General features: G+C 45.4%; 1 protein-coding gene across 1 annotated transcript; it reads right to left on the bottom strand.

Moving 5' to 3' along the window:
• Window positions 1–2: 2 nt before the first annotated feature.
• Window positions 3–19,282, bottom strand: LOC310832497 (maestro heat-like repeat-containing protein family member 7). The gene is made up of 14 exons (XM_083714324.1): window positions 19,146–19,282; window positions 18,928–19,067; window positions 17,574–17,716; window positions 16,163–16,294; window positions 13,561–13,640; window positions 12,191–12,296; window positions 9,459–9,554; window positions 7,157–7,261; window positions 5,501–5,636; window positions 3,546–3,640; window positions 3,052–3,204; window positions 2,830–2,926; window positions 1,493–1,633; window positions 3–715 (listed from the first exon to the last, which is right to left on the bottom strand). Exons 3-13 carry the CDS (start codon window positions 17,589–17,591, stop codon window positions 1,578–1,580), a joined length of 1,074 nt encoding a protein of 357 aa, XP_083570450.1. The 5' UTR covers window positions 17,592–17,716; window positions 18,928–19,067; window positions 19,146–19,282; the 3' UTR covers window positions 3–715; window positions 1,493–1,577.
• Between the last annotated feature and the right edge of the window lie 3,317 nt (window positions 19,283–22,599).

Below are 22,599 nucleotides of genomic sequence, written 5' to 3'. Positions count from 1 at the left end.
AAAAAAAAAATTATCCATATTTATTCTCGGACTATAAATTGATTCTCCAATATTGCCAGTCTGTTACCCAGTCTGTTTTCTGCCGCCTTAATCGTTGTGACTGTATCTTGCTTTAAAAAATAATTTTCAAAACTCTGAAATTCCCAAGAAATTAATTTCCTCGTATTTTCGCTAGTGTTAATCTGTTTCCATATCTCCTGTTACTTTTCAAATATGTCTTCTTGCCATCTTTATTTTCCCGGGGGAAACAAATCTGTTGTGTTGTTGCGTTCTCCTTCTACTCATTCCTTGCAGCAGTCAAGCCGAAAAACAGCAAATGTTGTCTCTGTCCCCTTTCTTTCCCTTCTCGCACAGGAATGGTGGGGATGATAGCATTAATCAGCAAGGGAAGCAATGAAAATAAGGGGCAAGAGAAAACCCATACAGGGTCCTGGTTTACTCTTCTCAGCCCTGTGTGTCCCAGTCTCCTCCAGCCATTTCTTGAGGGCCACCTTCTGGTGGTCTGGACAGAAGCAGTAAAATGTGTCCCCCTTTCCCAGAGGGATGGTGGGATTACATTTACCCAGCCAGCAAGGTGATGAAAAATGCTGCCAGGAAGCCACATTGGAGCTGATGGGGCGGAAGGCAAGGAGCCCGACAATAGGTGGCGCCAGAGCCAACGAAAGGCAGAGCCAGCTGATTCTAGTTTTGTCCCCATCCTCCACTACACGAAGTCCTACAGTGGCAACACAAAGGAGAGGTAAACTTGATAGGAAGTATCATCACTGGATTAAATGTACACAAGAAGACAGGCAGGTGGCTGCTGGCTAAGGGCAGACTGAGATTAGTTGGACAGTTCTTGCCCTAATAGACCAGCCGCCTCTGGGCCCCAACTGAGCATAAGAAGTGGATATCTGCCCCTCTTCTTTCCAGAGGGATGGTGGGGCTACCTGGATCCAGCAAGCAAGGGATGCTTTTTGTTTTTGCCCCTATGCACATCAGGCTTTTTCCAGAAAGCAACTCTGAATGTGACCCAGGAGGAGGAAGCAGCAGCAGCAGCAGCATCCAATATGCTAAAAGGTAAAGGTAAAGGGACCCCTGACCGTTAGGTCTAGTCATGGCCGACTCTAGGGTTGCAGCGCTCAGCTCATTTCGCTTTATTGGCCGAGGGAGCCAGCGTACAGCTTCCGGGTCATGTGGCCAGCATGACTAAGCCACTTCTGGTGAACCAGAGCAGCGCACGGAAACACTGTTTACCTTCCCGCCAGAGAGGTACCTATTTATCTACTTGCACTGTGACGTGCTTTCGAATTGCTAGGTTGGCAGGAGCGGGGACCGAGCAACAGGAGGTCACCCCGTTGCGGGGATTCGAACTGCCAATCTTCAGATCGGCAAGTCCTAGGCTCTGTGGTTTAACCCACAGAATGCCCATCCTAGAGACTGGAGGTTTGGACAACTCCCACAGAAGGGATGAAACACTCGCAGGCCAAAAGATGGGAGAGAAAAGTCTCACCTCTTCCCAAAAGGAAGCTGTTCCATCTGTCCAGAGGGAAGAAAATCCATCTCCGTGGAGAATAAGGGAAATGTTTTTTTTTCTTTTAAGGGAGCTCTGGAGATCCTGTGAAACCCAAAAGCTCTGGCCCCACATAGCCACCTGGAGAAAACATAAGGAAGAGGGAAAGGGGAAGGGAGAAAGGAAGAGGGGGGGGGGACAGAAAGTAGAGAGATGTGGGCGGTTGTTTTACAACTGTACGTAATCATCAAGATCCTCCATCAGCACGTCACCTGAGTGGAAACGAAGAGAAGGCAGATTGAATGATACCAGCTTCATTTGACTTAGGAAAATGTTTGGGAGGGGTCCGTATAGATCGTCAACATCATCCCAACCCTCCAAGGAGATCACAAACGGTAAATTAGGTGGAGAGAGAATGATTGGCCCAAGGTCACCCACAGACTTGATTGGAGGTTTGAACCCTGCTCTCCTTGGTTCTAGTCCAAACCTCTAACCAGTTGGCCACCGTGGATTGGTGCTAAAATGTGGACGCGTCGGTTATGGGTTGATGTTAGCAGGCATGCATTTTTATGCACACTTTACCTGAGTGCATACCTTTTTGTACACATTGCGTGGTGTGATAGGAATTTTGAGGTCTTAGATATATGGTAATGTTCATAACCGCACATACATAGATCAGCACAGGAAGACCAACCTGAAGCCATTTTGATTCCTAAAATGAGCAAATGTTTTCTCTGCAAGGTCAAAGTGGAAAAGCCTCCCCATTGTCTTTTCCTTCACAAATCCTGTCTTAAGGGTATGTCTGTGTTTGAATAGGGCGTGAGCCTGTGACCTGGCCCAGGAACTAAGTATTTATCATTACAAAAGACTGGCCAGGCTCCCCAGGCAATCCAATCAAGTAACCTGCCAGACAGGAGATAAACAACGAGAAAAACCATATTCAAATTTCTGTTTTAGACCTCCTTTTCTGTGATGTAGGTGTGATGTATCTGAGGGGTGGTCTTAGGTTATACCCCTTCTGTGATGTATGTATGATGTTTCTGGGGGTGGTCTTGATCTACAGGGTGGCAATTTCAAAAGTCTTTATAAGGCCTTGCAGCCATTTTTCTGGGTTCCTCTCTCCTATGGGTGAATTAGATAGATTCGCCTTTAATTGCACACCGAACCTAATTCCTCCTCTTTCTGGCTCACACACAATACAACAATAAATTTAGGCAATTTGTGTCTTAAGAGACTGGTTGAAGCTATGGATAGTGGTCTTTTATAAGTAGATAATTACAGCTTGTAATTATTCCATATCTTTGGTAGTGTTCCCCGTAACTGGAAATAGACATTACCTTTGCTTGCAGAGAGGCTTTGTACCGCCACAGGCAACTCATTGCAAACTCGAAATTTGTGGAGCTGATGCCATATTTTTTTCTTTACTTGTTTTTCCTGGAGAGATTGAGAGGTGAGGGGAATCCCAAAACAGTCAGAAGTCTTTTTTTCACCATCATCCTGAAAGAAGACTTGTCCTTTATAATACACTTTTTCACAGAAAGCTTAATTTAGTAACTTACCTCCACATCCATTAGTTCTTCTGCATTCCCAAGGATAGAATAAACAAGGAGGATCCCTGCTTCACTGACCCTCCGGTCCGGACTATAAATAGCTAACAAAGCTGTCCTTAGAAAGGATCTTCTTTGCTGTTCATTGAAGAACGTCCCAAACACCTAAAAGCAAAGAAACCAACATGAAGCAATCTTTGGATTGCTGCATGTTCATTAAACGATCCCTGCTGTTTCCCTCTTGGCTGTTATCACAACTTTGACATCCTTGAGACAGGATGTTGTCTCTTCTGCCCATGATACTGTCAAGGATTGCATTGCAATTATATCTCCCAATGTGTCTCTTTTCTGCCAACAACCCCTTAAACTGATCCTGGTGTTTCCTGGAGGCAGAGAAGGGTAAAAGAAAACAACCCACATTTCTCAAGTGGAGCAAGAAATCTATCAGACACTTGAGTGGTTTCGTATTGAAAGGGGGGCTTCTAGCATCAAAGGGACACCTTTACCTCTCCAACTTTCATCATGTTTATGTAAGAGAGCATCTTCTTCTCTTCTTGGTACCCTCTGCACCAGAGTTCTTCGGCATTATTCATGCGTATCCCTGACAGTAAGACACCAGGAGTTAAAAGCTTTGTCGTTCTATACTTAAAGGTTTGGGGCAGGGTTGGGGAATCTGAGAGCCTTCAAGTATTTTTTTTATATATATATAATTTTTATTAGTTTTTTTTTTTTAACATATCATTTTCAACAGTAATTAAACATACTTTTACATCTTATTGAAATTTTTGACTTCCATCAATCCTGTCTGGAAATTTTCCAATCTAATCTCTCAGTATGCATTTCTTATCTTCCCTATTACATTTCAAACTCATAACCAATATCTCTATCTTTTTCTACTTTGTAACACTTCGTATATTTCTCCTTACAAAACTTCTTGTAGTCCTACTAGTGTAATTTGTTGATTACTGTTGCTCTTCAAATAATTCATATACTTCTTCCAATCTTCTGTAAATCTCTGGTCCCGCAGGTTTCGAATCCTTCCTGTCATTTTGTCCAATTCTGCATCGTCCATTAATTTCGTCTTCTTCAAGTATTGTTGAGCTACATGTTGCGACTGACCACTGGGCATGCTGGCTGGGGTTCCTGGGGATAGGACTCTTAACAATATCTGAAAGAGCCACAAGCTCCCCATTTCTGGGTTTAGGGCTTTTCAGACCTATAATTTATTCTGATGGCTTTGGAAACATTTTTTAGACTGGTGGGATTATATGTTAACGTCAGCTGGTTCCTTAAAATCCTTTTTTTATTGTACAGTGGTGCCTTGCAAGACAAAAATAATCCGTTCTGCGGGTCTCTTCGTCTAGCGGTTTTTTCGTCTTGCGAAGCATCCCTATTAGCGGCTTAGTGGATTAGCGCTATTAGCGGCTTAGCGGCTAAGCGGCTATTAGCGGCTTAGCGGCTTAGAAAAAGGGGGGGAAGGGAAAAGACTTGCAAGACTCGCAAGACGTTTTCGTCTTGCGAAGCAAGCCCATAGGGAAATTCGTCTTTTGAAGTGCCTCAAAAAACGGAAAACCCTTTCGTCTAGCGGGTTTTTTGTCTTGCGAGGCATTCGTCTTACGGGGCACCACTGTATTGTATTTTTATGAGCAGTAGTCAACAAAGTAGTCCCATTAGAACAAGGATGTCTTGTTGCGCAACAGGACTTCCTCCCCTCTCTCTTTTTCCTGTACATGCCTTGTGCCCTCCCCAATCTCCTCTGGAGCATTAGGGAAGCCCCGAGAAAGAGATTTAGGGGGCACACAGGTAGAGGAGGTGAGGGAGTCCTGTAGAGCAGGCAGAAGACTCTGCCAGAGCACAACTACGTACTTTGGTGGATACCTGTTCTTACAATTTGTTCACCACCTTGGGTGCATTTGGTCAAGATTATAAGTATTTAAATGAATTAATGAAAATGAATTTAGTCCTTTCTGTTTCCTTTGGATAATATTCTATAAATTTTTTTATGAAAATGTTTGCAAGATCCACCTCGAGAGTCCCCTCCTAGGGAATTTCTCTGGCAACCTTGCTTCTCATTTTGGTATCAGCCTCTGAGGCAAGTCTCAAGAAATGAAGGTCAAATTCTGGCTTATATGGAGGAATGTCAAATGCTCTTGCATGCTGATCTCCCACCAGCTTTGCTCAAAGGGTGGGCTCTTTTATTGGTAAAGGGGAGAGTATAGCATTGTGAAATACAACTGAACAAGACAACAGCTTCTTCCTTGCCAGCTGAGTCAACTTTGCGGGAAATGCACCATTACCAGAGAGTCAACATGAGACTCAAGTGATATTAATGGGAAAACACACTATGAACTGAGACCAGAAGTTCTAATCTTATTTCACTAGCGCGTAAAACTAAGGTGTTTAATGTATTCCATCATGATTAAGCATGGAACTGCTGTTGCAACTTTTCCAGCTTACTTGCCTTTCTGGTGCAGGAGCAGCTCATAGAGACGGAAGATACTCTCCCTGGCATGTCGGTTGACTGCTGCTTGGGGATCCCCAATACAAATTGCCAGCTCTGCCACATGGTGCCCCAGTTCTGGGAGTTTGCAGGTAGCCTAGCAAGAAGGAAAACCAGAGAGATCTTTGTCCCCCGCTTCTTTGTCGGACCCTCTCTGTCTTTAATGGGTACGCCTAGCCTCAAAATCGAAACCCTTTTCAGAAACTCTTAAAATAATACTTTGCATCTCCAAAATGGACAGACTAGGTCATAGCTGTCAACTTACAGATTTGAAAATAAGGGACCAGCAGCCTCGAAAATAAGGGATCAGCAGCCAAAATAAGGGATTTTCCCAGCACAGGTATGTTCAGCTTCTGAGCCCCTCCGAGCCAAAGGCAGAAAGCCCAGCCAGCAGCCAAACGAAGCCTCAAGCGGTGGTTCCCACAGCGCAGCAACCCGGCAAAGGGGATGCAGCAAGGAAAACCACCGTCACCTCTCCGCTGGGAAGCGCTGAGCAAAGGCGAGTCCCCAGGCAACGCGGACGATTTGATCGGCACAAGGCATGCAAGCTCCACCCCCCAGTCGTTCTTAGACTCCTTATTGGGTGAGCAACGCAGCCAAGCAACACAGTTGGAGCCTCCCTGCTCCCTGGCCGGCAGGGAGAGGAGCTGCTTCCTTTGAAACCCAGGAAATTTAAGGGACATCATCAATAAGGGACAGCAGCGGGACATGGCGCTGGGATAAGGGACTTTTCCACCAAATAAAGGATGGTTGACAGCTATGGACTAGGTTAGACAGATACTTCCAGAGAACATAGCCTCCTCTCTGTCCTTTGGATGGGACTCTGAGAAGATGGATGTAGGGCCTCTGTGTATTTTGCCAGAACAGCAAATCCACACAGTTCAAGCCAAAAGAGGAACCCCAATGCACCTATCAACAACCTGGAATGCCAGGAACAACCCAGTGGTATAGATGGGAGCAGAGAGGTAACAAGGTAAAGAACCCCGGGACAGTTAAGTCCAGTCAAATTCGATTATGGGGTGTGGCACCCATCTCCGCTTTCAAGCCAAGGGAGCCGGCGTTTGTCCACAGACAACTTTCTGGGTCGTGGCCCAGCAGGACTAAACCGCTTCTGGTGCAACGGGACACTGTGACGGAAACCAGAGCGCACAGAACCACCGTTTACCTTCCCGCCACAGAAGTATCTATTTATCTACTTGCACTGGCGTGCTTTCAAACTGCTAGGTTGGCAGGAGCTGGGACAGAGCAATGGGAACTCACCCCATTATGGGGATTCAAACTGCCGACCTTCTGATCGACAAGCTCAAGAGGCTCAGTGGTTTAGACCCCAGCGCCACCCGCATCCCTGCGAGATACGGGCTATCACTCAAAGGGACCCAAGAAGAGCATACTAGTTTCATGCAAACAAAGCCATTCCTAGCTGCCACCACCCCTTCTATTATTGGCTTTCCCCTCTCCTATTCCTCTAAGACTAAGATACTGAAAATAACATTCAGCTCTCAATATGAATTGGCTCTGGAGGGTGGGATAAATCTAAAAATCAGTTGTAGCAACAAAGACCAGCTCTCACATTTGCTCCCTAGAGCAAAAGGGGGCAGCATATGAGGTCACACTTACATCAAAATCTGGCATAAGGACAGCAAAACGTAGGAGCGCAGCACTGCTTTTGATAGCTCTGATTCTCTCCACTTTGTATTTCGAGTGTATCCAAAAATGGATGTGCTGCAGGAGGAAGCAACACCTCAGGAATATCGCACTGGTACAATGTCTCACGCAACCCTTTTGCTCAAAACAAAGGAAGCAGCAGTGATCCATAATCCAAAATCCACAAGCAGTGGGTTTTTTTGGTTTTGTTTTTAAGGTAAAGGTAAAGGGACCCCTGACCATTAGGTCCAGTTGTGGTCGACTCTGGGGTTGCGGTGCTCATCTCGCTTTATTGGCCAAGGGAGCTGGCGTATAGCTTCCGGGTCATGTGGCCAGCATGACTAAACCGCTTCTGGCAAAACCAGAGCAGCGCACGGAAACGCCGTTTACCTTCCCGCCGGAGCGGTACCTATTTATCTACTTGCACTTTGAGGTGCTTTCAAACTGCTAGGTTGGACGGGGAGCTCACCCCGTCGCGGGGATTCGAACCGCCGACCTTCTGATCAGCAAGTCCTAGGCTCTGGGGTTTAACCCACAGCACCACCCAGTTTTGTTTTTAGGATCAACCAAAATGTCTCAAAATGGAAGATTGTGCATCTGCCACATGAGTTATCCTAGGATGAATTGTTCCTCTTCATAGATATGCCTTAGTTCAGGAATGGGCAGGAAGTAGATCAGGATCTACTGTTTTATCTCTGGACGATTTGTGGTGGACTTGCATTGCTTCGTGCCTGATGAACAATGTGGCATTTTAGCTTGGATGTACCCTATTGGCATGAAATATACTCGGAATCCAGAGTGGATTTCATGCTCTTTATTCAGCTCATAGTGGTGAGGAGGAATGGAAGTTCCCCCAGAATGTCTGCTTTATATACATTATTTACACAATGGGCCCCACATGATTGGCTAATTGCGGGATTCACCTGTAGGCCAATCAGGTTGCGGATTCACTTCCACCTGGAGCTGGATTGGGTGGCTCCTGAGGACCAATCAGACTGCTGCATTCTGAATCCTATTGTTCTAGGACCAATCAGACAGCTGCATTCTGAATCCTATTGTTCTAGGGCCAATCAGACTGCTGCATTTTGGATCCTATTCAACTCGGTACATAACATAGCATGTGGCCACATATGCCAGGGATAAGGCTTGGCAGACTCCTCGTAAACCCACTAATTTTCTGTGTTCAAGCATTTTTTTAAATAAATATTATAGGAGAGCAGCTATTTGGTTGCCTGAGGTGGGGCAGTAGATAGTGCTGTCCCACTCAGTCAAGGTAGAAAAGAACGAGTGCCCTTCCCTGGCAACAAAAATAGAATAATCTTAATTGTTAATTTAATGTGCCATTAAGGTAAGCTGGGGGATATGCCAAGAGCATTGATTTTGAGGAGATATGGAGGGTGTTTGTAGAATATATACTGTTAAAATGGAAAGGGGTGTTGAAATTTTGGGAGGTGGGATAGTTACAATGGAATGGTCTCTTAGGTGGGGTGCACATTTTTATTCTCATTTATGTATGGTTATTACTTTGTGAAAATAAAATAATAATAAATAAATGAATAGAATAGAATAAAAATAAATTAAATGACTAACTATTCGTTGCCATTCTGTGAAGGCCAAAGCCAGCTGCCTGAGGCAGCTACATCACTCTACCTAATGGCAGGGCCAGCTCTGCTAGGGTATAATCTCTCACCTGCACCCTGAAGCTTCACCACTGTTTGATTCTGTGAGTGTGTAAGTGGCCCCGTGTGCCCAAGGGCCAGTGTGGTGTAGTGGTTAAGAGCGGTGGACTCATAATCTGGGGAACCGGGTTCGCGTCTCCGCTCCTCCACCTGCAGCTGCTGGGTGACCTTGGGCCAGTCACACTTCTCTGAAGTCTCTCAGCCCCACTCACCTCACAGAGTGTTTGTTGTGGGGGAGGAAGGGAAAGGAGATTGTTAGCTGCTTTGAGACTCCCTAGGGTAGTGATAAAGCGGGATATCAAATCCAAACTCCTCCTCCTCCTCCTCCAAGGGAGAAAATAATACCTCCTAATAGACTGGAATGGGAGATATTAGTCTACTTGGTTGTTTCTCCCCTGCATCTTTGTTTTGAAACCTGTCTTGGTTCAGTCAGTTATTCATGGGCCTGGAGATCACAATATTATGCCCAAACTCTGCCAACGGAGGAAACCCTACAATAATGCATGGCGGGTGATTTTGCAGACCAACTGTGGCTTAGGTTGCGATATCTCCCTGCCAGGCCTTCCTTTGCCGCAATTTCTCTTAGACGCACTTACTTTTAAGATCCTCAGCAGATGCTTGGTGGTCGGATCCTCTGCTAATAATGACCTGAGCAGGATTTCGAGTGTCGCTGAAGTTGTTCTATACAGCGCCTGGAAGAAAAGGGAAATCCCTGCGTGAGAGCTGGATTTTCTCCCCCCAAAAGCATGCCTGCAAATAGGCTTCATCCCAGAGCCATTGAGGTCCGGCCATCAAAGGGAGAACCTCTCACTATAAGTGGTTCCACAGATAACATGCTGTTATTGTTCAGCCCAGACACTGAGATCCAGGGCCGAGGGCCTTCTGGCAGTTCCCTCATTGCGAGAAGTGAGGTTACAGGGAACCAGACAGAGGGCCTTCTCGGTAGTGGCACCCTCCCTTCAGATGTGAAGGAAATAAGCAGCTATCTTCTCTTTAAAAGACATCTGAAGGCAGCCCTGTTTGGGGAGGTTTTTAATATTTAATGCTGTATTGTTTTTAACACTTGATTGGGAGCCGCCCAGAGTGGCTGGGGAAACTCAGCCAGATGGGCAGGGTATAAATAATAAATTATTATATTATTTATAACTATAACCAAGACCCTCTTTTTAGCCTCTTTGTGCCTTTTTGAGGCACAGAACTTTGCCCACTGCACCCCGAGGGCAAACTACGAGGGATTCAAATAAGATAAGGAATCAGAGCACACATTTAAAGAAGACTGGACAATGTTTATTGAATTTTTGGCTGAAAATTGTGCACATGTGAAAACGCTGGTAGTGTTAAGATAAATTCAACAGTGCAAATAAGTTTGATGAATGCAATATTGGAATACTGAATGGTCTGGATTATGTAAAATATGCAGGGATGTACCACGGAACCAAACTGAACCACGGAAGGAGAAGAAGGGAAGATGTTGATGTGAGATTGTTTAAAGAAGAAAGAATTCCTACCAGAGAGGAATGGCAAAACTGACCAGAAAACTCAGGGACCAAGACAACAAAAAGGATTTATTTACTGGGATTTTTAAAAAAATTTACTTAGGAGATCACTGCAAACAGATGAAAACATTAGCATCATTTTAATCTCACTCGTACTGTAACAAATACTATGGACAATATGAACAGATATAAAATAAGACTGATATAATACGCAGTTGAAAATGTTGACATTAGGACCCATGGAGGGGATGGTGGGGGTTCGTGAGAGTTATATGGATACGTATTTGGTTTTGTTATAAATTTATATTTGTAAAATTAAATAAAAATGATTTCAAAAAAAAAAAAGATTGTTTAAAGGAATATTTTAAAATGTAAATTAGAAAATTAATAAAAACTATTATTAAAAAATGAATAAGATAAGGAATCAAGTATGTATTTGACATAGTACTGTAAAGGTAAAGGTAAAGGTACCCCTGACCGTTAGGTCCAGTCGTGGACGACTCTGGGGTTGCCCGCTCATCTCGCTCTATAGGCCGAGGGAGCCAGTGTTTGTCCGCAGATAGCTTCCGGGTCATGTGGCCAGCATGACTAAGCCGCTTCTGGCAAACCAGAGCAGCGCATGGAAATGCCATTTACCTTCCTGCCGGAGCGGTACTGATTTATCTACTTGCACTCTGACGTGCTTTTGAACTGCTAGGCTGGCTGGAGCAGGGACCGAGCAACGGGAGCTCACCCCGTCGCGGGGATTCGAACTGCCAACCTTCCGATTGGCAAACCCTAGGCTCTGTGGTTTAGACCACAGCGCCACCCGCATCCCCTGACATAGTACTGTAGGGGTCACTAATTTGGGGGGGGCATGTGGGCGCAAACGTGAATAGGACTACTGCAACGCGCTCTACGTGGGGTACCTTTGAAGGTGACCTGGAAACTGCAATTAATCCAGAATGTGGCAGCTAGACTGATGACTGGGAGTGGCCGCCGGGACCACATAACACCGGTTCTGAGAGATCTGCATTGGCTTCCAGTACGTTTCCGAGCACAATTCAAAGTGTTGGTGCTGACCTTTAAAGCCCTAAACGGCCTTAGTCCTGTATACCTGAAGGAGCGTCTCCACCCCCATCGTTCAGCCCAGACATTGAGATCCAGCTCTGAGGGCCTTCTGGCGGTTCCCTCAATGCGAGAAGTAAGGTTACAGGGAACCAGACAGAGGGCCTTCTCGGTAGTGGCACCCGCCCTGTGGAACACCCTCCCTTCAGATGTGAAGGAAATAAGCAGCTATCCTATCTTTAAAAGACATCTGAAGGCAGCCCTGTTTAGGGAAGTTTTTAATATTTAACGCTGTACTGTTTTTAGCACTTGATTGGGAGCCGCCCAGAGTGGCTGGGGAAACTCAGCCAGATGGGCGGGGTATAAATAATAAATTATTATTATTATTATTATTATTATTGAGTAACAACTGTGGGAACAACACACACTGCAGCCTATTCTGTTGGGTACAATAGAATGCTTCTTTCAAGTCTAATTTCAATAAGGGGCCAAGGAGATGACCCTGTGGGTGCCAGGGAATGCCATGCTGGCAACCCCATGGTTCGTGGGTTCAACAAGAATTTACATACATAAGAGCATAAAAAGAACCTGCTGAATCAGGCCAATGGCCCATCTAGGCCAGTATCCTTGTGCTCACAGTGGCCAACCAAATGCCTGTGGGAACCAGGGAGCAGAACATGAGCACAAGAACACTCTTCCCCTTTCCAGCAGTTGGTATTTGGAAGCATGGCAGCCTCCAACTGGGGAGGCAGAGTCATCCAAGGTGGTGGCCCATCGCTGCCTACCTGTTTGGTGGCGTCCCCAGTCCCAAAGTCCATCGTGAAAACCCCATGCATAGCCAACCGCAAGACACACGACTCCAGTTCTGGATCAAGTGGAGGCTTGATTTTACTGGTGGGGTGGAGGAAAAAGTATTAGATTATGCACTGCCAGAATTTCCTAATCCCCCGCAGGGAGGCTCCTCCTGGGACTTGAGAAGCAGAGGACTTCAGATCCCAAATGCCAGGATGAGCAATGAGGATGGGAGGAGAACAGGCTCCCCTCCTTGGGCTTGGACAGTGGCGTAGCGTGGGTTGTCAGCACCCGGGGCAAGGCAAGTAATTTGCGCCCCCTAACCCGTGGATTTGCGCCCCCTAACCCGTGGATTTGCACCCCCTAACCCTAACCCCCAGATGTTGCGCCCGGTGCGGCCGGCCTCCCCTGCACCCCCACGCTACGCCACTGGGCTTGGAGACTACCGTATTTTCGCTCCATAAGACGCACCAGACCATAAGGCGCACCTAGGTTTGGGAGGAGGAAAACAAGAAAAAATTATTCTGAATCCCAGAAGCCAGAACAGCAAGAGGGATCTGGCTTCTGGGATACTGTGTGGCTGTTCTGGCTTCTAGGATAACCGCGCCAAGCCTCTACAGGGCAGCGGGATGAAGGCTCCCCCTGCCCGAAGAGACTGCCTGTGGCTAAGGCAGAAGCCAGGACAGTTCTCTGCGCAGCACCTCTCCTTCGCAGGAGAGGCGCTGCGCAGAGAGGGAGAACTGCACAGCGCCCCTTCAAGCGAAGCTGGAGAAGGAACAGAAGGAGTCCCTTCTGTTCCTCCTCCAGCTTCGCAGGACAGGTGCATCGCTGCAGGGGTACTGCACAGTTCTTCCTCTCTGCACAGCACCCCTTCAGCGAAGTGGGAGGAGGAACAGCAGGGTCTCTTTCTGTTCCTCCTCCTGCTTCACTGAACGGGCGTTGCGTAGCTCTCCCTCTCTGCACAGCGCCATTCGCTCCATAAGACGCACTCACATTTCCCCTTACCTTTTAGGAGGAAAAAAGTGCGTCTTATGGAGCGAAAAATACGGTATATTTCCCAAGGTGTGGAGAAAACAAATGCCTTCTAAGATCTGTGTGGGCACTTCCAAGGGGAGTCAGTTGCTCCTTTCTGGAGCCTCAGAGTACCGGCCTCTCCACTTCTTCTTTCAACCATTTCTGTTTCGAAAGTCTTTGACCTATTGTATTCGATTGTCTGGGCTTCTCCCGGGCCGTTTACCGTGTTGCATCTGCTTTCCTGGAAATACATTATTTTCTACCCTCATTCATCACAAATACAACGGTCTTCGCACGCGCTAATTGCTTCTTAGTAGGATCAGGAATCCCTGGTCTTCAAGAGGCATACCTCAAGTTGTAAATGGCCACCATGCAGCATGGTAGAACTGATGTGGGCACAGAGTGAATCGGGAGTTTCTCCATCACCACCTGGAAGAGACCGAGGGCCAGAACAGAGCAGGTGAATGACCTCTTTCTACAGATTTCAACGAGGCACTTTCATCCCAAATGGTTTCGTCTAAGCTCTTTCTCATTCACAAGCCTGTTACCAGCATGCTCCCATTTTGTCCCCGCACCTCTATCTTGTCTCACGATGCGTATTAGCCCAACAGGCAAGCATAAACCTGCATTCCTTTCTGGCCATTTACCCAAAGCACGCATAAAACATCAGATGCTCCCTTTACAAAGAGGGTCCCTAGAATCTCCACCTCCTTTCCCTGGAAAATCTCCTGCCTGGATCTAAGCCTGCCATCGAGAATTCCTCATTTCCCTGCTTTCCTCTATGCATTTTAGTAGACTTAAGGATATAGAAACTCTCTCTTTCTCCTTTCCAACCATCTGATCTTTCATCTCCCTCCCTCCCTCCCTCCCTCCCTCCCTCATCAATGCAGGAATGCTGCTGAATAGGCTTAGAGTCACTGTAGGCCTCCCCACTTTTTAAATTCATTTAAATAACTTATAGCCCATCTTTCTATCAAATTATTCTCAAGGCAACTTAGAAGCAAAAGGAAATACCCCCACCCTCTCTCTCACACAAATTTTGTCACCCACCCACCACTCATTTTCTTTTTTCTTTTTAAATCATTTTTATTGATTTTCCAATAAAAACAGCCAATTAACATATTCATTTCATAATTCATCCTTGATGAGCGAGAGAGAGGGCTGAATGGATGTCTAGCAACCCCCCTTCTAGGGCCCAAAGGGGGGGATTGTGTGGTCTCCGGAAAGGCTGATCAATCACCAGATAACTTATATCTGTGGAATACAGTTCATTTACATTGCAATATTGCAAACAGTATGCTCAACAATTTACAGAAACAACTTAACAAGGTGGAAGTTACTACGCCATTAAATTTCAAACGAAAGGCTTGGACAACAGCCCGGAATAGAATGATTTAACAACTTGGGAGTTGTTGAGTCATTAAACTTCAGGCGATAGACTTGGACAACAGCCCGGATTGGAAGATTGGAATGAAGTCAGGAAAAGCTGCACTGGTAAATAGACAGCTGAAATAAATATATATACACAAATAAAGCTGTACTCAATGGATGAAAGGATATATGATTTCTGACATGATTGAGAATCACATAGCCAGGGACGGAGAACTTTAAAGTGTTAAGATCGGAATGTGGAAAATATGAAAACAAGAAGAGGCAGGAATGAAGATATTGAAGATACACTTCAGAGGTCCAGACTATGGGAAGCCCGAAAAATTTTTTCATAATTAATAATTTGGACTGTAATTTGGTCATTTTTTTTAGTTTATTGTTTTTAATTGGCTCATTTTCCACCCCTCCTTTCTGGGATGGTTTTCAGAAACATGGCTGTGCTTTGTCTTGTTCTTCTTTGAATAGAAACTTCTTTGGGGAATTAAGTCCTGAAGTCTCAGCTTTCTTTTCCCACCTTCGGAACTTGAGGGGAATGCTTCACTATCCAAACAAAGACTAGATTAACTGTCTGTCCTCTGTCAGGAACAGAGCCAAGAGCTGCACGGAGCAGAGGTTTCCCTGGCAGCCAACTCAATTTCCCCCAGCCACCTATTACCCCAGAAGGGCTTGTTGCTGAAACATGGGTTTCAGACACAGAGACAAATACAACTACAGAGAAATACAGAGACAAGGGTGTCCCAAGCAAGCTTAGCAAGGGGGTCCTCTGCAGAACACCTTGGGGAAGGAATTACAACTGCTTGCTTGTAGGGTATGGTGTTATCAAGAGGATTTAGTGACCCTATTCCAAATGGTTTCATAGTCCTTCCACGCTTGCCAGGTTTATTTCCACAGAACTATGGAAGAATGGCAGATGCAAGTAATGGACTACATGGAAATGGGAGAAATGACCGGCAGAATACGAGATCAAGGAGAAGAGCGGGTGGAAGAAGATTGGAAGAAGTTTAAAACCTATTTACAAAAACACTGCAAAATTTTTGAATGCTGATGACATTGAAATGAAATGAAGGGGTTCTAGTAAATAAGGGAAATAAGAGTATGAAAGAAAGGATAGATATTGGATGAAAATCGGGAAAGTATAATACGTGAGGGAAATTATTTAAGGATAAAACTAATAAGAATGAATTTGCTAATCAATTTTAAAGTGGAATACAAGAAAGGGAGGTGGGTGGAAGTCAGGAAAATAAGTTTATGAATGATAAGAATTTGAAAAGAGGCTTTTTTTTTCTTTTTGTGTTGAATTTCTTTAAATTTTTTTTTTGCTTCTGTTATATTTTTTCTTTTTTGTTGTGTTTTTAATTGTTCGTATTTGTTGGTGTTTTGATGTCTGTTGTATGATTGATATGTATTGTTTTTCTTTTGTATTGTTTTCTCTTGTAAAACTTAATAAAATATTATATAATAAATATTTCCACAGAGCTAACCCCAAATCCAGACCTCGTGCCTCTCATCTACTAGCTAGCTGCCACCTCCTGACTGGATTTCTGATGCTGCACCTCACTTACCACGACAGCCTCTGTTAATTCGTCTTTGGTGTACAGAAGTTTCAGTTTGTTCCGTCGTTTATGCTGTGTAGCGATGCATAAAGCGGAGATGGCGCTGAGGAAACTAATGTCCCCGTTCTCATCCTGTTTGCTCTGTAAGTTGAGAGAGAACCGGGGCTGTTAGGAGAGGGCATTATCGAGCCTTTCTTGATGTGTCCTAGACATCCTTCCTGGTTGGCTCGGAATGAGAACTGAACTGCAGAATTAACCCACCTATTTCACAACTGTTATGCAGAACTAGAAAAGTGATGAGCTCCAAAGAGAGTAACTGCGATCTTGCATTCCCACTTTGTAGCGAAAACAGTTCATTCCTTTTTTGATGGTTATAGCTACACAACCCTCCATGAGAAAGAAAATAAGTCAGTGTCACTGTGCATTCCTTGGGAGGCCAGATCTACTGCCACCTGAGGCAGTCGCCTCATCTTGCCTGACAGGTGGGCCGGCCCTGTATCTTCCTATGTTTCGGCCCAGTGGAACTCCTACTATGGCTAGATTTATTTTCTCCTGCATGGTGGATGCCCCACTGCTGCCTGGGATTCTTGACCTTCCCGCATGGGTCCAAGCCTGCCCCTGTGGAGCCTGCTCATTCTTCCTCCCTCTGTGCATCTCAGCAAACTCAGGGCTAGGTAAAAGCTCTCTCTTTCACTCCTGCCCCATCTTTCTGGTCACTTCTCACCCAAACCCCCTATTCTCATCCTCTCTGGGTGTGGCTGTTTCACTCTCTCCCTTCTGGGAGAACCTTCAGTAAGGTGAGTATAATCTTTTAGAAGAAGAGCTTGGATTTGATATCCCACTTTATCACTACCCTAAGGAGTCTCAAAGCGGCTAACATTCTCCTTTCCCTTCCTCCCCCACAACGAACACTCTGTGAGGTGAGTGGGGCTGAGAGACTTCAAAGAAGTGTGCCTGGCCCAAGGTCACCCAGCAGCTGCATGTGGAGGAGCGGAGACGCGAACCTGGTTCACCAGATTACGAGACTACCGCTCTTAATCACTACACCACACTGGCTACTGTATACTATTTCCTTCTAGCAAGTACTCCTTTCCTGGTTAAGTCCTCAGATCCCGGCTCCGTTTTCTGTCCCAAGACTCTACATTACTGGTGATGTGTTCGTGTTCATTTGGCCAAAACATGCTTTTTTCTTGGCCAGCTCTTCCAGACTTGACAACAGCCTGACAAGGATATTACAGTAGGAGCTGCTACTAGAATCCAACTTAAGTCTCCCAAGCAGCTGCTATTTGTGAAGAACTCACTGCATGAACAAAGAAATAGGCTTCAGACATCTGTAGAATCACGTTTTCCAAGCAAGCGCATTAGTAGTACTATAGAAGTACCATGTGCAGGAAGCATCATGTGCTGAGGGGTTTTGTACCTTGTCTTCCTCCTCCATGCGCTTGAGAATGATGTTGACGGCATCACCATCTAGTTCAATGCTGTCATTCACATCCGACCCGTTGGAAGTAGATGAAAAGACAGAGGAGGTGGAGAAGTGGTTGAGGCTTGTTGATGTTGAATCTAGGAATTGAGAGAGTTAAACAGAGAACAGGAAGGCATATTAGTATCTCCTACCTTCTTATTAGTATCTCCTACCTTCTTGAAATGGGACATGGGTGGCGCTGTGGGTAAAACCACAGAGTCTAGGGCTTGCCGATCAGAAGGTCGGCGGTTCGAATCTACGCAACGGGGTGAGCTCCCGTTGCTTGGTCCCAGCTCCTGCCCACCTAACAGTTCGAAAGCACATCAAAGTGCAAGTAGATAAATCGGTACCGCTCTGGTGGGAAGGTAAACGGCGTTTCTGTGTGCTGCTCTGGTTTGCCAGAAGCGGCTTAGTCATGCTGGCCACATGACCTGGAAGCTGTCTGCGGACAATGCCGGCTCCCTCGGCCAATAAAGCGAGATGAGCGCCACAACCCCAGAGTTGGGCACGACTGGACCTAAGGGTCAGGGTTCTCCTTTACCTTCTTGAAAGAGACCTAGCTTCTTCTCGTTGAATAATTTGCACATTCCTGACAACACCCTAAGCCTCTGGCATCTTCATAAAATCCTCCACCTCACCCACCCTAGGGATGGGTGAATCCATTTCAGTTTCTCTCTGTTTCTCATTTTTCTAATCCTAAATTAGGTTCCCCAAATTTCCACACCAGTTTGCAAATTTTGTTTTTAAAGTCCTCGGGGAAATTTGTTAACGTTATAGTGCAAATTTCTCCTAATACAGTCGTACCTTGGGTCTCGAACAGAATGCGTTCCAGGAGTTCGTTAGACTTCTAGAACTGTTTGAAAACCAAGACGCGGCTTCCAATTGGCTGCAAGAGCATCCTGCAGCCAATCAGAAGCTGCAGAAGCCGCACCAGATGTTCAGTTTCCGAAAATCGTTTGAAAACCTGAACACTCACTTCCGGTTTTCGGTCATTCGAGAGCTGAAACGTACAAGTTCCAAGGCGGCAACCAAGGTATGACTGTAGACACATCTTTTTAAAGGAAGTTACTGTAACACAATAGATTTGTATCTTATCTCCACTAATATATACATTTGTATACACACTTTATCCTAGTGTATGCATTTTTGTACACTTTACTGCAAAATTCAGAGAAGTGTGAATTTCAAAAGATGGTTGTGTTCCAGTTCACATATTGTTTCAGAAAGTGTGAATTAGCTAATTCCATTTCTCTTCCAACCCTCTCCTCCCGTGCAAAATCCCTCTTAAGAACCCTGGGCATCTCCTCACCTAAAACCGTGGACAAGCTCCTTGACTCTTGCTTAGTTTCCAGAACCTTACATTCTTGCGACCAGACCTTTTGGGTTCCACAGCAGCTCCAGAACGTGCTTAATTTATCCCAATTCCTCAGCGTGATAGAGTTCTTTCTCCTGGACAGATGGAACCATTTCAGCTTGGGAAGGGAAGAGAACGCACTGCTTTCCTTATGGCTATAGAAATGTTCAAACCTCCGGTCCTGGGACTTGGCTTTCGATGAAGCTGCAGCATCTTGGCTGTCGCTTCCTCCTTTCCCCAAATCTTGCTTGGAGTTGCTCTTTGAAAACAACTTCTGCAGCTTTGACAGCCTAAAACAGAGTGGGAGAAGATAGGCAGTATCGTCCTACTCTACACACCTAGACTGAACCGGGGCCACATGTGCTTGCTATCATAGGCAAATAGGCTATCTTGTGAAGGAAGTGCTTGAAGGTCTAGAGCAGGGCAGCGGGGAGCTAATACATTGCTGGACTACAACTCCCATCATCCCTGGTCGTGCTGGCTGGGAATGATGGGAGTTGGAGTCCAAGGACATCTGGAAGGCACTGTGGTGGTAACCATGGTTAGGATTATTGACTATTTGCTATCGCTAGCTATGCTGTGCACAGAACCTGCATTGCCTGGGGAGAAAGGAGCTCCCCTCAGACTGCCCTAGACAAAGCTGGAACCAGAAGGCAGAATCAGCTAAGAAATCCAACTTACATTTCCACCCCCCTCACACACTCAGTCACACACACACACTCTCTCTGTCTCAATATAGAAATGTTAGAAGCGGTCACAAAATGGCCAACAGAAGCATGAAGCTTCTTTCCTGCCAAATCACCTTTGCTCACCTGACACGTTCATGAGGCGTGTAGGGTGTGTCACAATGACCTTAGCAACCTAGCAACCGCAGCCATTGTTCCTCTGACATTACATTCATTGAAACAGTGAGGGGGGAAAGTATTTGATCCCCTGCTAAAATTGCCCGTTTGCAAAGAAATGACTAGTTCATAATTTTAATGGTAGGTTTATTGTAGCTGTGAGAGACAGAATAACAACAGGAAAAACCCCAGAAACCCAGAAAACAAAAGTAAGAGTTTGATACACTGCTGTATGTATCAGTGTGGAGAACTGCAAGAAAGTTGAGAAAAGAGGAAAGGGGAAAGACAAGAAAAAAGAAGAGGTAAAAAAGAAGGACTCCTGTTTGTTTCAAAGCATCTATGAAATCTAATAAATGTTAATTAATTGACAAGCCACTATTTCCCCTAAATATACTACATATAGAAGCCTACATTTTGCTTATGGTTTTTATTTGCTTGACTCTAAATAAAGTAGAAATTCAGATTATACCCACCAAAGATCTGTGACTTGAATATAAATAAATTGCACCTCGGATATAGTAAATTGCTATGCGAATGAATGTTTTTAAACAGATATCACCTGTTTCATAATTAAGTTACAGTCCAGATGCCTTCTGGATATAAATCAAAACATTTCTGGCCAAATTGTTGAGTTTTACAATTCCATAAAATTTTGTGTGTGGTGACAAAACTCTTAACAGGAGAGCAGGGGTGCCAACTTTAATAAAATATGGGGGGCAGGCCATGTTCACATGACACCATGCATGCACACCATTTGAATGGCAGTGCCCATCAACTTGGGGGGGGGGGGGAGTCCCCTCAAATATTTTATAGGTGTGAAGCCCCTTGATCCCTAGAAGTTGACTCCTCTGCGTGGGAGAAGCTTCCTGCCCTTGCACCGCAGCACAAAGGCGTGCTTATTTTTTTGCCTTCACTCCAGATGCTTCAAGGACTTGGGCCGTGTAAAAGGTAACCATTTCAAATATGGTTGTTGCATAAAGTTATTTATTCCCCCCCCCCCAGGACAAGACACCAATACAACTCCTAGGTACACCTCTGTTCTTGGTTGCACTGTACAATTTTTATTGAATGTTCTGTTCTACATTTTAGAACATTCATCTAAACTACCTTAAAATATTATTTATTATTAATATTAATACCCACCCATCTGGCTGGGTTTCCCTAGCTACTCTCCTTCTCTTTCCATGGTTCATTTTGCATAACATAAATCTCAGCATATTTTATATAAACTAAACCACGGCGTGTGACATTTCTGCCCAGGTCAGGTCATTTTCTTCCCAGGGGAAAAAGGTGGCCATTCTCTTGGGGAAGGGGAAGAAATGGAGGCAGTGAGAGATTTTACTTTCTTGGGTTCCATGATCACTGCAGATGGCGACAGCAGTCACGAAATTAAAAGACGCCTGCTTCTTGGGAGAAAGGCAATGACAAACCTAGACAGCATCTCAAAAAGCAGAGACATCACCTTGCTGACAAAGGTCTGTATAGTTAAAGCTATGGTTTTCCCAGTACAGTGGTACCTTGGCTTAAGTACTTAATTCGTTCCAGAGGTCTGTTCTTAACCTGAAACTGTTCTTAATCTGAAGCACCACTTTAGCTAATGGGGCCTCTTGCTGCTACTGCACCGCCAGAGCACAATTTCTGTTCTCAGCCTGAAGCAAAGTTCTTAACCTGAGGCACTATTTCTGGGTTAGCGGAGTCTGTAACCTGAAGCGTATGTAACCCAAGGTACCACCACTTTAGTGATGTATGGAAGTGAGAGCTGGACCATAAATAAGGCTGATCGCCGAAGAATTGATGCTTTTGAATTCTGGTGCTGGAGGAGACTCTTGAGAGTCCCATGGACTGCAAGGAGATCAAACCTATCCATTCTGAAGGAAATCAGCCCTGAGTGCTCACTGGAAGGACAGATCCTGAAGCTGAGACTCCAACAAAGAGTCGGACACAACTAAACGACTAAACAACAATAGAGCTGTCCATGGCTTGGCCATCCTTGCCTCTCTGTCCATATTGCCCTTTCACTCCTCCTCCTAGCCTTAGTAATTTGGTTGTCTCCTGCCCTCTGAAACAACAAGTCAGTGTGGTGTAGTGGTTACAGTATCAGTCTGGGACCTGGGAGACCAGGGTTCAAATCCCAATGAAGATCAGTCAGTGAACTTGGGCCAGTCACTACCTCTTGGCTTAACCCTACCTCATGGGGTTGCTGTAAGGAGGGGAGGGGAGTGGAGAAGCATGTGTGTCACCTTAAACTCTTTGAAGGAAAGGTTGGGATATACAACCACACCTCGGGTTGAAGTAGCTTCAGGTTAAGTATTTTTGGGTTGCGCTCTATGGCAACCCGGAAGTAACAGAGCACGTTACTTCCGGGTTTTGGTGCTTCCGCACATGCGCAGACGCTCAAAATGAGACTCCAATACTTTGGCCACCTCATGAGAAGAGAAGACTCCCTGGAAAAGACCCTGATGTTGGGAAAGATGGAGGGCACAAGGAGAAGGGGACGACAGAGGATGGGATGGTTAGACAGTGTTCTCGAGGCTACCAGCATGAGTTTGACCAAACTGCAGGAGGCAGTGGAAGACAGGAGTGCCTGGCGTGCTCTGGTCCATGGGGTCATGAAGAGTCGGACATGACTAAACAACAACAACAAATTTAACTTTCATCCCACCATGAGTGGGGCCAAGAACTTAACAACCAGCAGAGCTGACTTAGAATAGATGGATGGCAACCCAGCGAGATCAGTGAGGTATTGATTCTTCTTCTTCTTCTTCTTCTTCTTCTTCTTCTTCTT

Source organism: Podarcis gaigeae (genome assembly GCF_964106915.1).
Source record: "Podarcis gaigeae genome assembly, chromosome: 1".
Lineage (NCBI taxonomy): Eukaryota > Metazoa > Chordata > Lepidosauria > Squamata > Lacertidae > Podarcis > Podarcis gaigeae.
Note: the sequence above shows the minus strand (reverse complement) of the source record. Positions and strands in the feature narration are given on the sequence as shown.

Coding starts and splice junctions, on each gene's coding strand:
- LOC310832497 (XM_083714324.1), bottom strand. Junction 12,297..13,560: donor GTGGCCATTTACAACTTGAG/GTATGCCTCTTG, acceptor CCACCCCACCAG/TAAAATCAAGCCTCCACTTG. Junction 1,634..2,829: donor AAGCCTCTCTGCAAGCAAAG/GTAATGTCTATT, acceptor TGTTTTCTCCAG/GTGGCTATGTGGGGCCAGAG.